Source organism: Lissotriton vulgaris, chromosome 10 (assembly GCF_964263255.1).
Source record: "Lissotriton vulgaris chromosome 10, aLisVul1.2, whole genome shotgun sequence".
Classification (NCBI taxonomy): Eukaryota; Metazoa; Chordata; class Amphibia; order Caudata; family Salamandridae; genus Lissotriton; species Lissotriton vulgaris.
The window spans coordinates 996,169,293-996,187,533 of record NC_141698.1 but is presented as its reverse complement, the minus strand read 5'-3'; the positions used below and the strand labels follow the sequence as shown (position 1 = coordinate 996,187,533).

The window sequence follows — 18,241 nt, the reverse complement described above, 5'->3', positions numbered from 1 at the left end:
AAGTAGCTCTTCTGCCTTTTAGGATTGGGGTTCATTTACCTCTATTTTAGTTCTAGTATGATGTGAGGGAAAAGGTTTGTCTTGACAAGACTAGGACAGCCACCAGCACAGAATGAAGACTATTTTGCATTCCTTGCCCCTACACAAGCCAGTTACAAAAGGACACATCCCTTCCAATTAAAAATAAAACAAACTTTAAAATTATTTTAAAAACACCCCCACGCCATACCAGATGCTTCACGGGTATCCACAGTTCTCCCCAGCGTCTCTTCCCATTCAGAATTAAAATCCGGTGTAAAACAATCAAAGGAGTAACATCCAGTCTGAAAATCTGCTAATTAAACACCAGTCACACTGTCTGAATTAGATACAGCGCAAATGAGGAAATTTGAAAACGGATTTCTAGCAATGCTTTCTGAAAACAAGAACACTGAAAGCTACACAGTAATTCATAATTACATGCAACCAATTTTGTAAATGTATTCTTATTTACAAATTGTACACACTATAAAGTGAACACAACTTTCCATTCTACGCAGGACTTAAATCAATGATAGGCAGAATATGTATAAAAATATTACTTTATTTTCAAATATATATGCTCTAAAGTTTATAGTTAATGACAGTAATAAATTATCAAAACATTTGCACAAGCACCAGACTGTGTGGCAGGAGTTGGTCTGAGGTCCACAATCATGCAGGTGACTGAAATATTAAAACCACTATCCACAATGGATTTAGAGTTTACTGAGTCCCATTAGCTTCAGTTTGCCAAATTGGTGATAAAAGCAGCTGTACAACGGATAGTGTTCAATAGCAGCACTTGACCAAAAACAGCGGGCCAATGGCAATTAGGCTTTGAAAAGAATCCAACAAGCATTCCAGTTTATACCAGAACCATTTAATTTTGATGGCCAAGCCCTAGGAGAGGCTTGTACGAAGAATATGGCAGCGATCAGTTCAAAACTAACTTCATCTGATGACATCCAGAACATTTAAGTTACAATTTAGGTTACTTGCAGATTTGAACTGGTTGTTCATCCTACGATACACAGGCTTTATTCTGTATCAAAATACCAATTTATTTGTGTTTTCTATTGCTTATCATTCTTCATTTCCTTTCACCACACCTCCACGTTTGCTTTGTTCATTCATTTTTTCATACAGCTGAGATTCATATTCCACGAGCTCTTGAGCTTGCTGAACTCGCTGTTCTATATACTGCTGCTCTCCAGCCTCAGCACCATCACCTTCCTCTGCAGCATAGGTATACATGAGGTCATGATCCGAAATACCAAATATCTCCAAGCTATGAAGAAACGCAATATGCTCATCCAGTTCTGGATCAGACTTCCTTTCAGCTGAATGCATGTCCTGCAGTTGAATCTGTGTTGCAGAAATTGTAGTGTCATCCAAGATAAAAAGCTCCTTCAGCTCTTGTTTACTAAAGTATCTGAAAGGATTCTTAGTGTCACCAGTGGTTTGCCTTATTAATGAATCTTTGAATACCTGTCTTCTATAGATCTTCTCTTCCACTGTGGCACAAGTAATCAACCTGTATACAACTACATTTTCAGTCTGGCCAATTCGGTAAGCTCGATCCACAGCTTGAGCATCAGTGGCAGGATTCCAACTAGGATCGAAGATGATAACTCTGTCTGCTGCAGTCAGAGTAATACCAACACCACCAACTTGAGTTGTTAGTAGAAATACGGAGTAATCTTTATTATTCTGAAAAGTGGAGATTCTCCGCTCCCTTTCGGTAATACTGGTTATTGTTCCATCAATACGAATTATCTTAAAACCCATGTTAGTCAAGATCCGATCTATAATGTCCAACATAACTCTTGATTGGGAGAAAACAAGAGTTTGATGTCCTTCGTCACTAAGCCTTTGTAAAAGTCCTATAAGAAAGGCCAGTTTCCCAGATTCTTTAATTAGGGTCTCATCAGAAACGTGATCAATTCTGGTAGGTTCTGATTCACCAGGAACCTGAATGCCATATTGTTGATCATCGGGTCCTTCGAGCCCGAGTTGGGTGCAAGCACGTGCAGGTAGTAACCTGGGGTGATCACAAAGTTTCTTTATGACAGTCAGTGCAGCTAAAGGCGATCTTGTGGTCATCAATAGTTCCTTAATCTCATCCAAATCAAGAAAGTTTCTGTAGATCTCTTCTTGCACCTGTGCCAAGTGCACCCAAATAATGAAGTCATTTTTTCTTGAGAGAGATGGCATCTCATTAATTCCTGGTGCAGATTTTCCACTGTTTGACAAGCGATTCTTTTCAATTTCATCCTTTGTCCTTCTGAGGAAGTATGGGGTGATGAGCTCTGTAAGACTTTCTGCCATCTTAGAACCCAGAGCCATTTCACCTGCTGTAGCATCCTTTTCCCTTGCTCTAGTTATAGGGTTTTCATACTCCATTTTGAATGTTTTCAATGTCCCAAGCAATGTTCCTTGACAAGCAAAGTCAAACAGCGCCCACATCTCTTGGAGATTATTTTGGACTGGTGTCCCTGTGAGGAGAATACAATTATTTGAATGGATATTGCGTGCACATTTAGTAGTCTTCGACGAGGGAGTCTTAATTTTGTGAGCTTCATCAAGTATAAAGTAGTCCCACACAAAGTCATCGCCATCATAGCTAGAAACTTGCTCCCAGTTATTAAGGAGCATTTGGTAAGTTGTAATGAGGATGCCACCCTTCCTTTGTGTTTTTTCCAAACACTTGGTTCGTTCAGCCTTACTTGCACCATGAAACTGATTTACTCTCATTCCAGGAGTCCATTTTGCAAACTCCCTCAGCCAGTTGCCAATTAGAGTTGTTGGCATTATCAAAAGTACTGTTCTAATCAACAGGGCATCAAACATTCCTGAAAGAAATGCAATGATCTGAATTGTCTTTCCTAAGCCCATATCATCTGCAAGCAGCCCACCTTTTCTCTTATCACGATGTAAGCTGTATAGAAAGGCAATACCTTCTTTCTGATGCTCAAAAAGTTCATTGTATATGTCATTGTGTAGCATCAGCCCACTGTTTAAAACTTCCACAAACTCTTTTCCATGGTGTTCAGATCCAAGCTTCACCTTCGAAAGAGCTGCTTCTAGCTTGACAATTCTGCTTTCCAGCTTGTCACTATATTGAATTTCATTTGCCAAACTTAAAAGTGCTATTGACTTTTCCAGATGGCCCAACTTGGACTCTTCTTTTGCCTGGTTTAAGTAGCTGTAAAAAAAAAAAAAAAAGTTTAAAATAAGTTTAAAGGTTAAAACTTCACAAACTTACCACCCTCCCCACTAGCGGCTTTTTAACATTTTGTATAGTAACATCTGATCAATTATGCATTTAAGTATTGTGTTTTGAAAACCGAACACAGCTACCCCTCCAGTTTATGCAGGACTATTTTCATCATTTGAGTCAAGACCAAAGGGTGATCATCAATGCTGTGGAACACAGAGCAACAATAATTTGGTACTTGTGAGCAAACACATAGATCAGTTCAGTAACATTTTACGTTGCCTGCTTACATCAACACTTGGTAACGTGCACTCAATCAGGAGGAAAAAAGGAAAACAACGTAATTGATATTAATTTGCTTGGAGCGGGTCCTACTGCAGGTGACTTCAATTGAGCCAAAGAAAATATTGGGGTGGGAACAATTTCAGTTAGGATAACCGGAGACTGCATTTTCAACACAGAATCTGTCACTATGTATTCCAGTCAAATACGGAGGGAAGGTCTGACTCAGGAGCAGTAACGAGTCTAGCTAATTACTGTTAGCTATGACAGTTAATCAAGTAAAAAGTTTAAGCCCTAGAATATGAACTCTTCCATAGGGTGTTTGCCAGCCTAGAAGGCACCCCAGATTTTCCCTAATAAAAGCAAGCACTGCATTGTTGTGGTACAAAACATCTCACCAGTCTATTTACCTTTGGAAGGACACTAACAATAGTTCCTCTAAATCTGAATATCAACTCTACCAAGCGGTCAAGTACCACAGATAGCCTCATCTTTTATCAAAAAGGCAACATCAACCATTTATTCTAAACAATGCATTTATACAGCCTTTTAAATAGTGGCTTTTGTTAGATTGTTATAAGGTAAAGTTATTTTTTTGAAATATGAAACTTCAGTTTAAAATGTGTGGAAAACGAGCATTTAGAGGAAGCTACATTTTATCCCTTTGCCTAAAAGGGGAAGTCCGAGTAGCAGATTTGGCAAGCCTATTTTAAATCTCAGGATTAGAGTTGGCTGATTACAGAGAACGACCAAAATTAATTGACAGATTCAGCATCACCACCATGATTATAAAGACTGAATGGTAATGGCACGTGGATATGCTCATCTGTCGAGTATCAGCCATCAAATGTTGAACATCTGTCAACTCTGCAATCGATCAGGATAGTCAAGGGTGGGTCTATAACTATCAAAACAACTTGTCAAGGGAAAGCGCCAACGAAAATATTGGGGGTGGGATTAATCTCATGGCTGATGAGAGAAGGAACATGTCCTCTTAATAGGTTCAGTCACTTTTGTAGGCCCAGCCTATAAAATCTGTCATGGGAAGTTTTATATTATCCTACAGCAAGAAGGGAAAAACAGCAGCTTCCAATGACCAGTAAAACGTTTTCCTGGGAGGGACATTTTCCTGCATTTAGTACCTTTAGCTCAAATGGAGTTGAATTGATTACATTTGAGGGCTGTAGCTTACATTTTCTTGCTATGGACTTAAGAAACAGCTGGGTTCTCCAAGTGTAGAACAATTAATGCAGCAAACAAATGATCTGCACGTCATGATGTTAAGGCCCAATCCTTCACATTCTGCAAAGAAAACAGCCAAAAGGTTCCCTTTACCAAATTCTCAATCAGCAGTACACCTGCACTGTTATGGAAGTTGCGTGTGTGGATGAAAACAAAAGCACGGCGGAAAGTGAGAAAGAAACAGAAATTAAGCTATTTCGCCCATTTTCTTAGGGACAGGGAATCATTTGTTGGCTGGCTGAAAACTACACTAAGATTAAGAAAACTGAGCACAAGAGCCTACGTGGAGCAAGGTGAAACAACATTGGGAGCTAAACTGCGTATTGGCACATCTCTTGCACTCTGTTTAATTGAGCACGGTTTACTGCTACAATACTGTTCGATATTGAGCCTGCTGATGCTCTGAAACTCCAGGAACCAATCAGGAATATGTGGATGGAGTCTGTAACTTCAGGAAGCCCATCTGCTCTGGAACCCCCGGTCTTGTTCCCCCCAAATCAGAAGTATTAGATTAGCTCCTTTGGAATAATACCCCAAGTAAGTACTCCTCATGCAATAAACTGGAGTTAAATAAGGGACACGGTTTTTCCGGTCCATTGGCCCCTTTACGTGTCAGATGAGTTCTCAGCTGTCAGCCCACATTAAACGGCAAAAAGTATACTGACCCCTTTTCTAAGATTCATGATTAGTCCTTTAACTGTACCTGTATTCAGCTCAATAAACTATTTGTAATTAAGCACAAATATGAACTTTGACTATCTAGATACCCAGTTTTAGGCTGAGCCTAGCGGCAGCCTGCATGCACTGCAAAGCATGCAGTAGTAGAGTATGCTGTGTAAGCCTCGCCTTCTCTCCGCCCATGTTTTTGAATGGCTGGTGTCATGGGCCTTGGTAAATGCTGGGTTTCCGATAGATAATTAGGCTGGTTAGTCCCTCCTTGTTACCGATCTGTCGCCATTTGGTACCTCCCATGAGGACTGGATCTTTTACTTGTCTCCTTCATAAGTCAGTAAGCATTCATTTGAATTTTTATTTGCAGCACGGGCCACTTTAACTTTAGCGGCTGCGCTAGTTTAGTTTGCCGCGCGGGCCTAAAGGGAGCGTTTCCACTCCGTAATCTAACAAGCATTTGCAATGCAATAGGTCTCGCATTTACACTAGTTGCCAACAATGCTTTTTATTTTTGTTTTTAAAAGGCATGGTCATTTACAATGCCAATAGCCTAAACTCTCGTAAATGCGAGACATATTGCATTGCAAATGCTCTTTCAGATACAGCCTTCCTTACTGAGACCTGAGCAGACAAGGCTTGGGATCCAGATTTAGCAGCTGCAGTTCAGACAGGCTACATTATTTTAGGATTCATCGTGCCATCAGATGGGGAGGGGGCACCGCTGGCTTAGCGGTGATTTATTGGGAGCACCCAGAGTGTTACTTTTAAATGCAAGTTGACCAATAATCACACTTTTAATGGATGTCTGATCCACAGGCTGCCTGGTCCAAGAACTAATTGTCCACTATAAAGGATTTCATAGAATACTGTATGCAATACCCCAACACCATTTTCGGTGATATCAATTTTCACTTAAAATGTTTCTACCAATAATGAAACTGACCAACTCCTTGATAACTTGAGCAATTTAATCTCATTCAGCTAGTCAAAACTCCCATACACTAAATTTTTACAAGCAGTCACATTTGCAGTTGGAACCCATGATCCAATCATTTAGCTAGATCACAGGACTATCAGTTTCAGTTTAAATCTCAGTTGCAAAATCAATAGCAAATAAAACCATGCAAGCTATAAAATACCAGGCCTGGAACAAAAATACAGAATTGACAAATATTTTAACTGCTACTTCACACCTAAACAGAAGATTCTAATATAGCCACACAAGTATTTCGATCGGCTTAACTCAGCCGTCATGAAACTGGCTCCTTAAAATCAGCCCAGGGTTTCTTAATTGCAGGGCCTTTAAACTAAAATGTTGCAGACCACAGAAAAAGTGGAGAGCACTCAGTTGAAGAGTCTATGCCCCCAGGGCTGCCTCTGGTTGGTGTTCAAGGCCTTCCTCAGCCCATTCCTTCTGCCTTCTGTCCTTCTGCCAGTCTCTTGCCCTTTTTTCAATTTTTTTGCATTGGTTCTGCTTTGCTTTTTTGCATGGAAATTTTTCGTTTTGCTCCTTTTCTGCATCCTTGTTCTTTTTACTCCTTTCACCTGCCATAACCTTCATTCCCTTCCCCTCCTTTTTTCTTTCCTCCTCCCGCCGCTGCCCCCGCATGTTTCCGCTCCCCCTTTCCAGCTGCTCCAACTCCCCTCAACCCCTAGTTAATGACAGCCGCACCGCTGTCATGCCAAAGGCAAGCCTGTCTGCACCAGTCTCCAACCCGACCAGTGCCAGGAACCAGCCTTGGGACCAGACATTGCAATTCTCATCATCCCTGCCCACAAATCCTACCTCCAACTGAGCACCCACATCGATGAGCCCACAAACCGAGGGAACACCTACACTTCAAGATACAGACCAACCAAACCATCGCCCTCTGCTTGACAACTCCCGGACCATGCGCACCTTTCAACGACTTTATCACCCCACAAGCAATCACCTCCACTGACTACACCTTGCTGGGAGACCTCAACTTCCACCTTAACCTCTAAGATCCAACTTCTCCTCCCTTCTGGACAACCTCCTTAACATTGGAATCAAACAGATAGTACCAGAACACACACTCAGGACACATCGTTGACCCCACCTTCACAGCAGGAAACTCCATCACCTTCAGCAACACCTCCGAACTCCCATAGACAGACCATCGTTGCATTCACTTCACCTTAAAAACAACCATCACCGCAAAACTCCACACCAGCTCCCACACAGAAACAGGAACAAGGTCTCAGATGGCCAGCTCATACCTCCCTCAACAGCTCCACTTCAACCACCAGTGACGACTACCAACAGCGTAGCCCGAACCCTGCACATATGGATCACCAACTGCGCCAACACCATTGCCCCCTCAAGAACAGCACCTACACACCAAGAGAGCTCGCTGGTTCTCCTCCAAACTCCGAGAATCCAGGCAAAGCTGCAGACAGCTCGAAAAGAAGAGAAACTTAAGCCACAATTGTCCACCACCAGCTCATCAGAAACACAAGGAAGAAAGCACTCCAGGCCAGAATCTCCACTCACACACACAACAGCAAGGAACCATCAGCATCAAAGAGTTTGCCCAACCAAACAGTGAAATAGACAACCCCGCCTCCCAGGACAACAAACTCCGCTCCAACTTCCACCACAAAATCAAGATCTCCGACAACTTTGAGGACTAAAACCCTAAGGCGGAACCTACACCTCCTGCTCCCTACACCACGTAGCCAACACTTGACAGCTGGACCATTCACCACCAAAGACACCCTGAAGACAATGAAGTCAATCCACTTTGGGGCCCCAACATACCATCGCCCCCTCACATCTACCACAGAGCTGCAGACAATTATCCTGAGCTTCGAAGAACCATCAACCTCTCCCTCAAGACCGCCTCCTTCCCAGACTGGAAACACGCGGGGATCAACCATCTCCTGAAGAAACCCTTGGTAGGCCCTATCAACCTCAAAAACTTCAGAACCATCTTTACTCCAATTTCATCAAAAGTAATCGAAAAAGCTGTCAGCCAGCTCGCCTCCTTTATTGAAGAAAACATCCTTGAGACATCCCAATACAGCTTCAGGAAAAACTACAGCACTGAAACTACCCTCCTGGCCACAACAGACGACATCCGCTCCCTCAGAGAGGATTTTGTGGCCCTCATCCTCCTGGACCTCTCTGTAGCCTTAGACAGTCTCACCGCACCCTAGCAAGCAGCCTCTAAGATGCAGGGTTCCAGGACAAGGCCAGCGACAGGATCCACTCAGTCCTCTCTGACAGGTCAGACTCCAACCCTTCCTCTCGGATCCCACACTGATCACCTGCAGAATTCCCCAAGGATCCTCCATCAGCCCTACCCTGTTCAACATCTACATGGCCTGCTCGCCCCTATTATCAGATCCCACGTACTCAACATTGTATCCTAAGCAGACAATACCAAACATCCTCTCCCTATCCAATGAAACAAACGTATCCAAAAATAACTTTCAAGAAGGAATGGAAGCAGTTACCAAGTGGATAAAGAGAAGCTGCCTACAATTCTACATGGACAAAACCGAAGTACTCATCATTGGACCACACCCCAACACCTGGAATGATACCTGGTGGCCCCCCCTCACCCTTCGGCCTCGGGAACCCGCCAACCCCCACGGACCACGCACGCAACCTCAGAATCCTCCTGGACTCAGAGCACAAGATGGACCACCAAATCAACGCCGTCTCATCTCCTGTTTCCACACCCTACAACTTCTACGAAAGACCTTCAAATGGATCCCCTTTGAACACAGGAAGACATTCAACCATGCCCTCATCAGCAGCAGACTCAACTATGGCAACGCTCTACACCGCAATTAAGAACCTCACCTGTAAACTACAGAATGTTCAGAACGCTTCCGCCAGACTAATCCTCAACCTACTACACCACTGCCACATCACCAAACACCTGCATACACTACATTGGCTCCCCATTGAGAAGAGAATCACCTTAAAGCTTCTCAGCCACACCCACAAAGCCCGACCAAACACAGGACCTGCATACTTTAACCACCGCCTTACATTCCACGCAGCCCAAAGATCTCTGGTCAGCCTAGCTCTCCCTCGTTACGGTGCCTCGTGCCAATCAGTACAGGATTACGTTCTTTCCTCACGACCAAGGCATGGAAAACCCTCCCGCTTCACCTCAGACAAAAACCAACACTCTCCAAGTTCATGAGGGACCTAAAGACCTGGCTCTTCGACAGATCTCCTTGAACATCCTGGCCCTGTGCTCCCCCCCCCCCCCCCCGGCGCTTTAAAACCCCATGATTGATTGAACACTATAGCCCAGCTGAGACAGAAATGCGAACAACTTTCCAAAGAGTATAGAGACCCAATTACACTTGAGAAAACTAACAATCTTCGTGAGAAAATCAATTTAGTAAATAATCCAGCTTAAAAGCTTTAAAACTTAGGTTTTTCATGCCCCAACTTTATTAATGCCTTAATGCCCACTCAATCCTTTTCTAATCGACTAGCCAGTTTAAAAAAAATATAAAGTTGAGGTAGTCTATAGTGAATTTGATTCCTACGGGATGCAACACTAATTTCAGACACCAGGAAACGTGGACTGCCCCTCTCCCTTCCGGAGGGTCCCTCAACGGGTCCTCGTTGTGTCCCATGCTCTTCAATGTGTATTTAGTTCTCTTTGGCAGGATGATCCGCTCTAAGCTTTTCTACTGTTTGCGATGCTTTAATAGCTTTGAGCCAAGTCTCCCATTGGAGAAACATCATTTCTTCAAGTCGATAAAACAGATGTCCTACTCTTTAGGAAGATTTCTCTGGAACCCCTCTTGTCAAAATGTGGGCACCCATCACAAAAGTAAAGAACTCGGAAGTGATAAGTCGCACATTTTGGGATCAGACCAATAAGCTGGATTCCACCCATTTCCATTTCTTAAACACGCGGAGAAAAGTTCTTGTTCGACCTGCAGAAAGGTGATCATGGCCCTGGTACTTTCCAGTTTGGATCTGGGGATTCAGCAACGCTTCATGAATAAACTCCACACATGACAGAATGCAGCTGCTCGCCTCCTCAAGAGAACACCTACATTTAAATCAGTTTCTCTCATATGTTCGAGTAGGTGTGCTGGCTTCCCAGCAAAAAAGTAGCTTTTAAAGCACGCTGAAAGGCCCACAAATTTCCGCACAACTCCGGTCCGGAGTACCGGAGGAAAATCTTCCTATGGTATACAAATGCCCAGGAGAGCTGCTGAGGCCAAACAGTGATAATACCCAAATGTAATAGGGTTTAATTGGGGTGGGTGGGGGCCATGAGGGGCCTTGGCGGGGATACGTTTAGTTTACATGATGTGCAAACTCTGGAATAAAATTCCTTACCAGTTAGAAGCCAAAATAAAATAAATAAACATTAATAAAGGGGGAATATGACTAGTTTTAGGACACTGAAATCGTGGCTTTACACTTTGGTCTTAATTTTCGGAAATAGCTCACATTGTGTCTTCTAGTTAGTCTCCTTGGTCGCCAATCTTGCATTTACTAGCACCTAGACGTCCTTGGGCATTCATGAGCTCCATCTCTGTAAATACGATCAATGTTTTTCTTGCAAGTGTGTAGACACCGGACCCCTTCCTTGCGCGCACGCACGCGCACACACACACCTATTTGCTACATTTTAAGAGTGCTAATATTTGACATATAACTAGAGATTGACGTTTTTCTGGAGCTGAAAGACTGGAATGATACAATTTGTAATAAAGTAGGCACACTAGGATTAAAGGAAAGCAGCCCCATTTACTAGTAAGCGCTGCACCTTTCCTTAAATACATCATCAAAATCAATTTGCTTTACTCCACTGAGATTTATATACAAAAGCAATTCAGAGTATGTAAACGGTGCAAAGGTGCCAAAACGGAACCCAACAAATGGGCACCTTTTATTTCTGGAGATGCGGGTTGTGTTCACTGGCGGATCAAAGCTTTGGTTACGTGGCGTTTAGCATAGAGAAGGCCACTTCGGCTACAAAGGTATTCTCTGGGCCTTGCAACAGAGCAAGCTCCAAGCGTACGCAGACTGGGAGTAAGCGAAGGGCCCGGACCTGAAAACACAGAACCAATGTCTTGTCCGCAGCCATGCTGCTATAGTATAAACAATAGTGTAGAGTAGTAAGATGCTAAAAATATTATTCCTAACTTTTCTCCCATCACAGAAACAAATCCGAGGGACGAACCCACAATTGTGGATAAAGGAGCATGGTTGGGCAGCAAATCCCATCAGGGGAGTAGTCTAGGGAGTAGTCCAGGGATCATTCGATATGGTAATGGAGGGGTAGAGAGCAGTGATAACTTTTATTACCTCCCTCCGTCATCCATACTCAATTCTTGCTTCAATAACAGGACAGCCTCAACAGCTCCTTCCATTATATTGCTCTTTCAATTAAAAGCAGCACAGCAACAAACTGATGCAGAAACCAGAAATGGAGGCATTGGGCCAACGATAATTGTCCTCAGCAACTTTCAAACCCTGCCAGCAGTACAGACAGTGGGATAAAGCAGGTAAGAGGAAGATTAGCGGGGAAAAAACGAGTTTAGATGGCCCCAAGTAAATGAGGGAAAACCAAAGCCACTGATGTCAACAGCTGAGATATGGTAATCACTAAGCCACTAAGCAGGAAGGTGAAGAACAATTAAGATTCACTGAACCTTCAAACCTGCAGCACAAATGTGAACATCATGAGACTAAAATAGGGAAGAGAGGCAAGAAGGTACAGAAGGAGTAACAATGACGAGAATTAGACACCGGAGAGTGATTGAGCAATGGAAAAGGCAAAGGGCTAGAGCAAAATGTGGATCATGGTCAAAGCAGGAATCTGGGCGGACTACTCAAGGGAGCAGTAGCAGAGATCCACCAGAGGCATCCATAAACAAACAAAATTTAGCAAACCAGAAATGCCACGTCTCCAATCAGAATGCATACTTGGCTGAACACACGCCCATCCATTCAAGCATGGAGAAACGGATTTCCAATGGAAAACAAAATGCAGGGGATTTGAAGGAGTTTCCTGCACACAGATCATTTGTCTGCAAATCCATACAGATCCGATGATACAGCATACAAAACCATGTGCCTAGAAAACTTCAACCTGCTATTATGCTAAGATCTGGTCCACATAAAAAAACACTTGTTCATAGGGCAGGATAAGAGAAAGGTAATCTTCAGCACAGCCAGAGAAAGCCTCAACCCATTTATCTGTATTTTAAGAGCAAACTGTACCAGCTACACGTTTTGTGCATGGAGTAGTGTTTTCCGCCTAGTTAGTACACATTTCTTGCATCAGTACGGATTTAAAGTAGGATTTGTGTTATTTGCACATTCAACCATGTAGAGTTTTTACCGATGCTCAGTAAAATGAAATTTAAATGGATGACGACTTTTAGGTTTGAAAGTTGGCAAAGTAGTGAGATTATAAAGCACATCAGCTGGTATGTTTTTGGTTTTAGGTTTGAGGACTACTTGCACAATGCCTTCCCAACAGAGGGTAAGCAGCATTTGATCACAAATATGTTTAGCTTTTTTGTGTAGTTCCTATAGAAAATAAACAGGACCTGCTTATTTAGACAACATACACAGTAGGATTGGCGCCATACGAACTCTGATCACCCTTACCGGGTATGTTAGCCTTTCTGTAACAGCTAGCTCACAGTGCCACTATAATCTCCTCTTACAAAGGAGAAAACAGTTTCTGGCATCCTCAGAACACGGCAACCCTGATCCTTCAGGACTGTGGAAACAATGTACTACCTTTAGTTCAGTCACTCGTGCTTACTTACTTTCTCTCAGAGATACACAGAATAAAACAAGCTGGTCATTTTCAATGATCATTTATTGAACAGCTGTTATTCTGGAGTAGAATAGATTTGCTGCAACAACTGATACAGTATAGGATATATATGATTAACAGTACTCTGAAAGTAAAAGGATGGTATAGTTCTACCATCTTACTAAAACCATGAATACATTCAAGTATATAAAACACATGATAAAAGATGTGTACTCCTATGGTGCCTCCCTATCTAGCTGTACCTAAATGTACCTAGCATGGGTGTAGGTGTCAAGCCAAGAATTTCTCTAGGATCTAGTCAAGCCCATTACCTTAAGTGAGAGTGCGGGACTCCGTCCTGGTCTCTAGTTGGACACCCCACAAGGGATTTTACACCACTGCGAGCTGGAGGGTCTGCATGCAGGAACCTCAGATTCTCTGGTCAGTGTGTTGGCCTGGGAAGTCTCGATCTTCTCTCGCTATCTTAGCTAGATGGGTTGTATATTTACCCATAGGTCTCCCAGGGGTCTTACCTTGATGTGTTACGGTGTCGGCCTAAGAACGATGTCGGGCCTGCACTTTATACATAGATTTTATACAGGAAATGGCAGCCCTGCTGTGGTTCCAAGAACCCTCATGCATAAATTGTATGAGATTTCGAACTAGGGAAAACCCACATTCTGAATGCAGAGTAAGATTTAGGTTAAAGGTCAGTCCCTGTAAACCATGAAAAGTGTTATGTAGGGAAATAATATAGGTGAAGGGTAACCGGTTTACCGAGGCCTATATTATAGTACCTATTTGGAATAGAAAACCCACTCCTCTTCAGATTGGACAAAAGTTTTAAATTCGACACGTACTGCTAGGTGTTCTAGATATGTGTACACAAATAAACAAAACAGTTTGTCATGGTGTAAAAAACATTAGTTTAAAAAAGTTTTCCTAAAATTCTAAAGCGTGAAAAAAAAAAAAGGTAAGTATTACAAATTAACATAGGCTACTGCTCTAATATGTCCGTCGGTATAGTCCGAACTACTACAAGCATTTTGAAAGCCATACATGTGTGAAGATAATGTCAATTTTGATAGAGTGTTTTTATAAAGTCGAATTTCTTTCCAGCACACGACGGGACAATTGAGTCCTGGCTGGTAGACACAACATTCTTGTTGCTTGCTTCCACAGTTGGCAGTCCCTGTAACACCTAGCAGATTAGGTCTATTGAGCACAGATGTCCACAGCTGGTGCTGGGGCAGCTTGAGCATCCTGTGCACCATCCAAGGCCTGGGTGTCAGCCCAGGAATCGCCTCTTTCTATTCTAGCAAAATGTGATGTATATATACACCCAGAGGTCGCCCCAGGGGTCCTACCTTGCTGTGTTACTGTGTCGACCTATGGATGACGTCTGGCCTGAACTTTGTACATAGATTTGATACAGGAGATGGAAGTCCTGTTGTGCCTCCAAGAACCCTCATGTAGACTGTATGACATTTCGAACTAGTGAAAACCAGTGTTCTGAATGCAGTTTAAGGTCTAGGCACAAGGTCAATCCCTTTAAACCGTGAAAAGTGTAATGTAGGGAGAGAATATAGGTGAAGGGTAACAAGTTTACAGAGGACTATTTTATAGTACCTATATGTTATATAACAGCTACCTAAACAATTTTGAACACTGAAATTGCATTAAAAAAACGACACCAAATTAACATTGGTTCACACTGAGGCTTTGTAGCCATCATGCTCTTCAATTCCCCTTACAGACTATAAAACATAAGATTTAAGCTGGCTCAGTGAATATGAAGCTCACACTAAAACATCTGAGATCCAAAGTTCAAATACTAGCAAGGCCAACTTGACTCTCCATCCTTCTGAGGTTAGCAAGTCTATTACTATTAATTTGGATACCATCACTTGTTCACAATGGCACAAAACCGGTAAAAACTGGGAGTAGGCTGCCACATAATTTTTAAAAAATTACTTTTTGGGATTGTGCTTCTCTACTCATAAGTGGTGTTTGCGTGCTTTCCTTACAGTATTACACCAAGGGCAGTCATCTTAACTACCACAATGAGTCCACCCATCATGCTCAACAGAAGAGATATTAATAGGGCAATAAGAACACTGGGCTATGGGAAGCAAAAAAGGGGGAATGAAGGAAAGAGGTAAAAGGTGGGGCAAGAGTCAAAACTATTTTGTAGTTAATTTCATCGCTAAACAGGTACGTTTTACTCTGCAACTGAATGGGAGTAAATGTGCATGAGGTTGCGACAATTAGTTCTGCAAGAAGGTTGAGATTAAGTCAGGCGCTTGAGATGCGGGTGGGAGGTGTAGGGTTGTAGTGCTACATTGTGAGACTATGGTGACCATTGACAATGTTTTAACTTACTCCATTTTGAAAGTACAACTTCATTTTTTGTGCGCTAGCAGGATTTAATTTTGTGCCTTCTTGCGGCTTCAGAGTGGGCTGTTAACTTTCTTCTCAGCACAGAGCAAAACAGCCTTGCTGGAAAACAGCCTTGCTGGAAAAGAACGTGGGGAATGAGAGGAAGCGGGAGAGAGGAATGTACCTCTGTGAGTCAAAATATGGAGGGCTGGCCAACTTCTGTCTTGACCCTGAAACATACTGGTACGGTCAGCCTTGAATATGCAATAGATGAAGGGTGGGGGGAATTTTAAGGATTCTCTCTCCGCGTTAGTATAAACGTATTAAAGACAAGAAGTTTTGGCACTCACACAGAAGCGCACTTGTGAGGTGGACACAGTCACAAGACGTTTTACTGTACCATTTAGACTTCCAGTGACTGAAAGGGCTTCCTGTGCGAGCGGACCATAGTGTTGTGCTTAACTCAAAGGTGGTGGATGAGCTAGGAGTTTAATTGCTCTGATGTTTCATGTGTATATTTGAGTCGGTCATTTGATGGTGTTTATTTCTGACATGTGACAGTGCTGGTTTCTTGCATTGGATGCCCATTATTATATGGTCATGTTTTGCCTTCTTATTTGACTTGTGAATGAATGTTGGAAGTATCTGCTTGCGTTTTATCCCATGCATTTGATTACTTTGGAGTTTTATTATTACTTGCGCAAAACATGCACAACGAGGCCCTGACTGGGTGGAATGGAGGCCAGACCACAAGGACTTCACCGCAACCAGGAGGTGTCAGTGGACCAGCACTTACGATTTAGCGCATGTGAGACACTGAACTGCGGCTCAACAAGTCGAAGGGTGTGCGGACAGTACCCTTAGGAGGCTAAAAGTGGAAAGTAGGACAGAGTCAAGTACCCTCACACAGGGGAGTTCGGCGTGCTCATTTCCATACTTCAAGAGAGATACCAACATAGATGTAACAATCAATGACACAGATGCATAAGAACAACTGTTGTGGGTGGCATTATTAATCAGTATTTTACACTAACGGTGGCAGTCCTCTTTATATCACTATACAATTTCTCCACTGGGAGTCGCCTGCTTTGCATTTAAGGACTGGTAACTGACACTCCAGCGGTAACCTGCATGGAGAAAGACTGCAGGGCCGAAACACATCTGCATGGTATTGCAATAAATCTTGGATAGTAAGATTCCAGAGTCCTGTGTTGTGGACACATGCTTTTTTTCAAGTGATCTCGCGTTGTGTCGGGAGCCTGCTTGTATTTGGGAAGTCAGTTGTGTGTGTGTGTGTGTGTGTGTAACACACCCATACATACACTCATTTGACATCTGGGAAAGAGTGTTGTATTAATAAAATCCCACGCTTTATTTTCAAACTGCCTTTTAATTTGCCCCATTTTATGACTGCTGAGCCTCTTTGCCAGGTGTTTGTTTTCCCGAGTGACGCTTCTTGGGAGTGTTGAATTTCTCTTATTTGGTGGTGCTAAGAAAGACAAGGGGGAGTGTGGCCGTTGAGTGTTGAACGTTATCTAGGCATATAGATTTCTTTATGTGAAGCAAAAGCAGGTGGAGAAGTTTCACAATGTTTGTGAGAAGTAGAAATAGACACTTAATACCCAACTCTCCATTGCAGGCCCTTTAACCAGTGATAGTGGCCTACAGTAACTACCAGAACCACACACAGACAGCAGTGCACACATTTCTAATGCTGCAGCACTAGAAAACACAAACTGTGAAATTGAGGTCTACTGTAAGGACTAGTACGGAGCATTCTAAAGGTAAATTAAACTATCCCACAACTATAAATCAGATCTGGTAATCCTGTTACAGCCTGGTCATGGGGACAATAAGTCGCCCTGTTTTGGCTAACCTCTCACCTAATACAGTCTAGAACTCTCCTAGTCAGCAATATTGTAAACATATACAGTTTATATCAGGGGTCTGGTGACATTTCTTGCACAGAAAAGCACAGCAAGTCAAATAAAATGAGGTAGGATTCAACATGGCAACTTTACAAGACTTGTGATCACAAAGACCAACTCTTTATTTCCAACACCCCATTGGAAGCACCATATCACGGTACACCCAATGCCAAAGTCAGGACAATTGTCCTCTATGGGACGATCACTTCGAGCAGACTACACATCATGGACTCTTGGTCAGGTAGGAGCACTGTTCACTTATACCAATCAACTATTGATTTTTGTACTATTCAATTTAACTGTACATTGAAACTCCTCCGATCTACACACCTGCCTCTTTAATCCCATTTTCTTTAAAATCATACTCCCTTATCCACCTTAGTGGATTTTTTCGCCACTACAGTTTGTCAACTCATCCAATCAGAACTCCTTTTTCGCTCTCTTCAGTGGCCACAGATCTTCTCACATTTTTTGGGAATCCCTGCAATACATAAATCACATCTGACAAAATGCACAAGTCTACACCCACCTCCAAGTGGGGGACACTAAGAATATTGGGCTGCCTCATTTCCTTGCAATCTGTTATCTGCACCATCAGAGAGACGCTGCAGAAGGTAGGAGTCCCTGTGTACCAGCATTACTCCACATCCAGAGTAGAGCTAGCTGGACCAACATCTCTACTACCATACCCACGATCCATTTAATCATATTTCACT

At 42.7% G+C, this 18,241-nt stretch overlaps 1 protein-coding gene across 1 annotated transcript in view; it reads right to left on the bottom strand.

Moving 5' to 3' along the window:
- Positions 1-570: 570 nt before the first annotated feature.
- The window catches only part of LOC147689120 (DNA excision repair protein ERCC-6-like), a 60,351-nt gene continuing 42,680 nt past the window's right edge, over positions 571-18,241 (bottom strand). The window contains exon 2 of the mRNA XM_086940010.1: positions 571-3,226. Within this exon, the coding sequence (XP_086796136.1) occupies positions 1,105-3,226 (2,122 nt within the window). The 3' untranslated portion in view covers positions 571-1,104. The remainder of the gene's footprint in view (positions 3,227-18,241) is intronic.